At 32.9% G+C, this 6,949-nt stretch overlaps 1 protein-coding gene across 4 annotated transcripts in view; it reads left to right on the forward strand.

The window, feature by feature from the left end:
• LOC126095046 (eye-specific diacylglycerol kinase) overlaps positions 1–6,278 on the forward strand; it is a 1,048,134-nt gene extending 1,041,856 nt beyond the window's left edge. For 2 of the 4 annotated variants that reach the window (XM_049909722.1, XM_049909724.1), the window contains exon 20: positions 1,500–6,278. In XM_049909722.1, the coding sequence (XP_049765679.1) occupies positions 1,500–1,549 (50 nt within the window). In that variant the 3' untranslated portion in view covers positions 1,550–6,278. The remainder of the gene's footprint in view (positions 1–1,499) is intronic. The other 2 variants (XM_049909721.1, XM_049909723.1) reach the window with 2 other exon arrangements.
• Positions 6,279–6,949: the final 671 nt, after the last annotated feature.

Genomic DNA, 6,949 nt, shown 5'->3' on the forward strand with positions numbered 1-6,949 from the left:
AAAGACCTTTAGGGAAGAGCTGTGGCTGCTCATGACAGTCAGTTATCCACTGGTCTTCTTGACCACATACAGTTCTTAAGATCATATCTGGCATGGAAAATTCCTTTGTGAGCCTGAGTAGCATTTTGCAGTTGACAAAAGCTTCACAGTTTCACTGAGCGTCTAGATTGATGATTGTGATACATCTTGATGAGACAATGGGATAACATCATCTTCAGTACCAGACAAATGTCCAGAGCAATCTTTGTTACGTGTGTTTGTTGGAATAGCTTCATCAGTCTTGAGCTCTGATCTTCCACTGTTAATAACAGTTTGCAATGCCTGCAAGAAGCCTCATCTGAGAATAACATTGTGACTACATTCCATTATAGCAACAAATTTGAAGTGCTATTTTCTGTCATTGATAATTATTCTAGCATTATATGTTCATGTCAGCTGGATCTATTTTCCATTTGTAACAATCATTTTCCTGTCCTGGAACATAATCATTTGGCCTTTTCAAATAAGAAACACCTATTTCAATAAACACCTGGACAAGTTGGCGATCTACGACAACATTAATGAGATTTACTGACATCTTGGTAATTGTCACACTGGCAGGATTTTCACCCGTGATGGCCCTGCTTCACTTAGTTTCTCTAAGTTCAGCAGTAGGCGAGTGGCTGGTACCTCTATATGGTAACAGGGAATGGCAACGACTTGTTCGTGGGGAGGGGGACAGGAGGGGAGGGGGGGGGGGCAGTGACCTTGTCCAGGGTACGGCAATGGGCTTTGTCCCATAGATCTGACATTTGTGATTGATATGAACTACTGTCTTCTTTTCTACCTTGAGTATGAGAGAGGGGAATCATCATAGTCTTCCTCAACTGCCATGCACTTTTGGGAAACATGTCATGTCAGGAATCAGCCATAGCATTTTGTGTGATCCTTTTCCATTGCATTTCCTCAATACACTGGCACTGCTTGATAAATTCATCTGTTGTAACATCCTGTACCAAAAGAGCCTGGTACATGTCCTCTGTGAACCCTTTCATCAAGTATGGGACTTTGTCAACTTCTGTCATATTTGGATTCAAGATGTGGGTATACACTCGCGCACACACACACACACACACACATCCATCCGCATATACACAGACACAAGCAGACATTTTCTGTGTATATGCGGATGGATATGTGTGTGTGTGCGAGTGTATACCTGTCCTTTTTTCCCCTTAAGGTAAGTCTTTCCGCTCCCGGGATTGGAATGACTCCTTACCCTCTCCCTTAAAACCCAAATCCTTTTGTCTTTCCCTCTCCTTCCATCTTTCCTGACGAGGCAACCATTGGTTGCGAAAGCTAGAATTTTGTGTGTATGTTTGTGTTTGTTTGTGTGTCTATCGACCTGCCAGCGCTTTTGTTTGGTAAGTCTCATTATCTTTCTTTTTATATATATTTTTCCCACGTGGAATGTTTCCCTCTATTATATACATATCATTTCTTTTTTCTATGTTTTTCAGGCCAGGAACATTTCCAGTTGGTTGCTGAAGATGTGGAGACTGTTGTCTGAGACTGTGCTAACATTGGTTGCTCAAGACAAAAGAAACAAATGGACCAAGATTGTTACTATGGCTTTGAAGATTTAATGAATGTCACTGGACCAATAATCATTATGTAACTCGAACAGAACTGTGTAGCAGAACTGAAGAGTAGGAAATTAGAAATCTGTATTTTAAGGCTTAGTGATCTTCATTTTGCAATTAGTTTAAAGAAAATATAGACTAAAATCTGATATTTCCGCTGTACAGACTTTTATACAAGTGAAAAAAAAACAAAAACAAAAAAAAAAACAAGATACACATATATTGTTCATATTATATGAAGATGGAAAAAGTGCTCTGTGTAATATTCTTTCACTACATTTGAGAAATATGTGGGTACAGTGGTTTTGTGTCATATATATTTTCAAATCATATTAACTGATCACCAGTGTAACACAGGTTCAGACAGTGAAGATGATGTGTCATATAGCACTGTCACCGATTATTAGTGGATTGCATCAACAGATACTACATACAGTGATGTAAAATAACTTGGTAGTTTAACCATCATATAGATGTTAATAATATTAAAATAGCCTGTTTGTTTCCAGTGTGTTCATAATGTTTCTCTTCTGTTTGGTTAAATTTACAGTAATAAGCTAGTAATCCTGAATTATTTGTTGTGAACCATAAGCAAAACACAGTGACTTTCATTTAATTTTACTGTGGATTGCCACATGTGCTTTTTTTCATAAAGTGCGTAGTAAATACAAGAGGAATGAGTTCAGCTAGTCATTTTAGGAATTGGTTCCCAATATCATTATGTTTGGCAATGTTATGTGGAATACGAAATTGGGCTGCTGATACTCACAAAACTTGAACCGAAGATCCGTGATTAGTTAGAAGTGACTAACAGAAATAAGTTATTGAAGTATAAGGGAAGTTTAGCACTACTTAAAATGAAAAGAAGGAATAATATATGCAAAGAAACAATACTACTGTGCATGCATCGTAGGTATGCTAGAAGTTACAACTGTTGACTCGTGAGAAAGAATGTGTGACCAAAACATTATATAGACTAAAAGGAGAGGGAGAGTCATACTATTCGTTTGTTTGAAATAATAGGAAATTACGAGCAATAACTCAACAATGACAGAATTGCTGGTAAATTGGGGCATCAGCAAAAATATTTCTCTTGTTTCTCAACACATTAATGAGTACATATGTGTGGTTTTCTGTTCTGTTGTCTTGGAACTACCTGCTGCAGTTGTACATTAATTATGAAATGCTTGAGCTGGTGCAATATGCAGTTCTTGGGAAGAAAGTAATATCGTTGAAATCTCATGTTGTTCATTAATTAAGTTGTAAATATTTGTACAAAAATTATAAAAGTTATTTTATAACAGGTACATTAATTACGGGAAGTAAATCAGTATATTGAAAAGTTATCACACTGCATAAAAAAGACATGATAAATGAAGTAGACTGTTTGGGATGCATGTAGTATAGGGATGGTATTACTAAGGAATCTTTGGTGTAGTGAAGCATGGTATTTCAAGTATTCCTTTGTAAGAAATTGTGCACTGGAACAGTTCAACGTAAATCTGATTGCTTATTGAGCACTTTAGCTGTAGTAACAGTTTGCTATAAAATCTGAAAGATCTACTGGTTCCATAGTAACTTTTGTAAGATGAGTAAAATTGACAAATGACAGAAAATATTTTTAGCTTATGTTCCCATATATTAAGCAGATCATCTTACATGATGTTAATGACAAAAACTGATATTAATGGACTAATTTGCAAGGCACAGTTTGTTGGCAAAGTTAGTTGTTACTAAATTGTTCAAGACTACTTTAAAAGCCAGAGATTTAGGATGTTTTGTTGAGAAGTAAGTAAACTGCTTCACTTTAATTTTATTTGAAATAGTTTGTAGGAACTAAAATCTTCTCTTTTGAAGAGAATAATCACACATTCCTGTTGATAGTCAATTTTGTGAAATGTAAATATTTATTGTTACATCTGTTCTTGTAACATAGGCGTATAAATAGAGTATAATAATGCAATGAGACACCAAACGCTTTTTGAACTCAGAGTGCAAAATATGTTATCTATTTTTACTTCTATATATATAAATAAACTTTAGCTCTTGTACACTGTTAGAGAATGGACTTGTTCTATATAAATAAAAGAAAGAGCTAATGGCCTTGCACCTGTTTAAAATTAAAGTATTCTTATGAAGGTAGAGGAGCTTCTCATAATGAGTGAGATACCAATACAATAAAAACATTTTATTACACCCCCTCAGAAAAATCTAATGGGATAAATCCATGTATGAAGTAGTTTCTTTGAAACCTTTATCATAATTTATATTGTCTAATAATTAATAATAATGAATGCAATGCAGAGCCATTGGACTGTGTTAACAATGGACTGTTTTTAGTACACTTCTGAAGAAATTTATATAGTTTTTCTGAAAAGACATGAGAAAGAACTGTAATTTTTCTTGCTTAACTTATCATTTTATTTCTGAATTTGATTACTGATGACTACATTGTTTGAAATACCTGAAGTGTTATCTAACTGCAATTACAATACCTGTTGCCACAAATAAGGAAAATGTATCAATAATTTTTTCCCTTGTTAAGTCAACAGGCATGGAACTAATGCTGCATTGTGTTGAAGTCAGAACTTCTGTATATAATTGTCAATTGTGTAAAAAAATATACTCACATCCTAATTGCCTTGTAATTATAAATGTTTCAACTGTTTATATGTATGATTTATACAAAATTAGAAAATTCTGTAAAGTTAAAAGCAATTTTTGTGGACAACAGCGTAAAACTGTAATATATGTATACTTGTAATTAAATACTGTAGCACACATCACTGTAATACACCAGATATTATTTTCAAAATGTCAACTTAGTTGCCTTGGAAAATACTTTTTTAAAAATCATCCAATTTCTAGAGGATTAGGCACTGCATACATATGCTCAATTTCTATTAACTAATGATAGTGTCTTGAAACAGTTTAGAAAAATACTGTAAGAAGGTAATTTCTCTGCAACAGAGAATTGTGCTGTAGTTGAAAGAAGTGGCACGTTTCAACATAAAACAAATGTTTTGTTGTTGAGAAAATGTCAGTATTTCATGAATAATGTCTATACAAGTGATACATATCTTAATCATATGTGCTTATCAAAAATAACTATAGATAGTGAGAAAAAATGTTTTAGCAGTATAATTAAGTTGAACTGGATTTTAGTTGAAAAATATATATTACTTTGCTCTTTTGTATGCAAGATAGCCATTTTATGAGGTTTACTCTATTTTAAGAGGAAATGCTTGGGATCTAAGTTTTGTGTTCTTGTGGGTGTTTGTTATTCTAGTCGATTGCAACACTGTCTTGCCAATAAGAGGCTGTAATTTGTTTTCATTTGCTTGTATTTATTTTTATCTGGATTTTTCTCATTTATGCGTTTTTTCCATGGGTTTTGCACTATTCTTGGATATGTCTCAGGTATCTATACTTGTTTTTTATGTATACTTATATGTTCCTTTCATTGCCAATAAACAGTTACTATTAAAACCATCATTACTGAAACCTTTTTTTTTCTTTTAAGTACAAAAAGTGATTTCCTGCTTGGGAGTCTTATTACCTGTTTAATAATCCCACTCCAGTTAGAAAATTATGTTCTGCTTCATGAGGATGACTAATCTAATATTCTTACGAAATTGCCTTATGTTGCATTCAAAAGAGAAGTTGAGAAGGTACTGTTATTTGCAAAATTAAAACAAACAAATTCTAACTGTATGGATTTGAGCAGTAGAATAGCTTTTTGAGATTAACACATGTATCACTTGTGTAAACAAATTATGAATATAATGTGCGTTTCCTTTAAAAGAGAAAAATATAGTGCAAAGAAGTCTGTATTGTGTGTGTAATTCAGAAAGTGTGCAAGTTTATATAATAATAGAAACTGCTGTACTATCAGTAAACAGAAGCTGTATTTTATACCTGTAAATAATTGTTAGTATGATTGACTAGTAATTATTGTGCTTGATGTTTATGTGATGCTGCTGACCTGTCGATATTTCTCCTATCAGGGTTTTTTTATCTTGATACACAGAAATGCTATATAATCTGTATCCACTATTTACGGAAGTGTAATACTTCTAAGATATTATTTTTCTAGGAATCTATGAAACTAAACTCTTTAACATTTTGTCTATAAATCTGAATTTTTAAACATTATACAAGAACTGTAACCAAGCTTAAAATAATATGCAAAAGTTCTGGCAGTTTATTATCCTTTTTTTTAAATTTCAGATCTTGATCCTATGTAAGTCCATCAGCTAAGATCTGTTCAGAAAGTAGAAGTTTATATATGCACCATTGCTTCTTTTATGTGCTCAATTTTCAACATTAATCAGTGACACATATTAATTTAATATTTGTATATGAGATCTTTTTTCCTAACTCATATCAGTACCACACAATTAAAGAGCAATAGAAATGAATTAATGTGTTGTGATAAATTAATTTGTTGCTGCAACCTGTCAGTTTTCTTTGAGAAATAAGTTTAAATAAATGTCACTTATTGAGATAGCTGGAAAATGATACAGCTAACTAACATAATGCTCGTGTAATCTCATTTCACTCACTACAAGGTGGTCATGCTGTAAAGCACCTCTGCACGTAAAGAGAATCAAGAATTTTTATTCATCATTGATCATTTTGCATTGAAATAGGCTTCATTATTGTTGTATAATACAGGATGTAGTAATACATACAGGTATATAATAATAAAATAATGACAGTTAACTGTAGTATACATATTAAACACTGTAATAATAAAATATGTTACAGGTAGATTTGCCAGAGCCAGTGTCCATAAGTTATACTGTGATGTAGTACAGTACAGACACTGTGCAATAGTAATTGGATAGAGTATACACGACAGAATTATTCAAAACAAAGAAGAATTATTACACAAAACATAAATATACCACATAATGATACAGTAGACAATAGGAAAATTTGTTAAAAGCTAACATCCTCCTCAAGCATCACAAAGAATTCATTAATATGGTAAAATGGGTGATCTGATAGCCAGCTATACTATTTAATTTTAAATTTTTTTAGATCCATGGATGAAACATAATTGGTAATTTGTTGAAAATTTTGAGTGGATCCACTTTGTAAGAATTTCCAGTTCTTGCTAATCTGTGCCTTGGTATATCTAAATTAGCCTTAGCTCTGGTATTGTATTTGTGTGAGTTCCTCCCCTGGCAGCAAATTCAGGAATATTATTTTTGACATAGAGCATCTACATTTACATGGTTAATTTGCAATTACACTTAAGTGCCTGGCAGAGGGTTCATTGAACACATGTAAGTCTAAATGTATAATTGTGAGTATTCTGA

Source organism: Schistocerca cancellata, chromosome 8, assembly GCF_023864275.1.
Source record: "Schistocerca cancellata isolate TAMUIC-IGC-003103 chromosome 8, iqSchCanc2.1, whole genome shotgun sequence".
In the NCBI taxonomy this organism is placed as follows: Eukaryota; Metazoa; Arthropoda; class Insecta; order Orthoptera; family Acrididae; genus Schistocerca; species Schistocerca cancellata.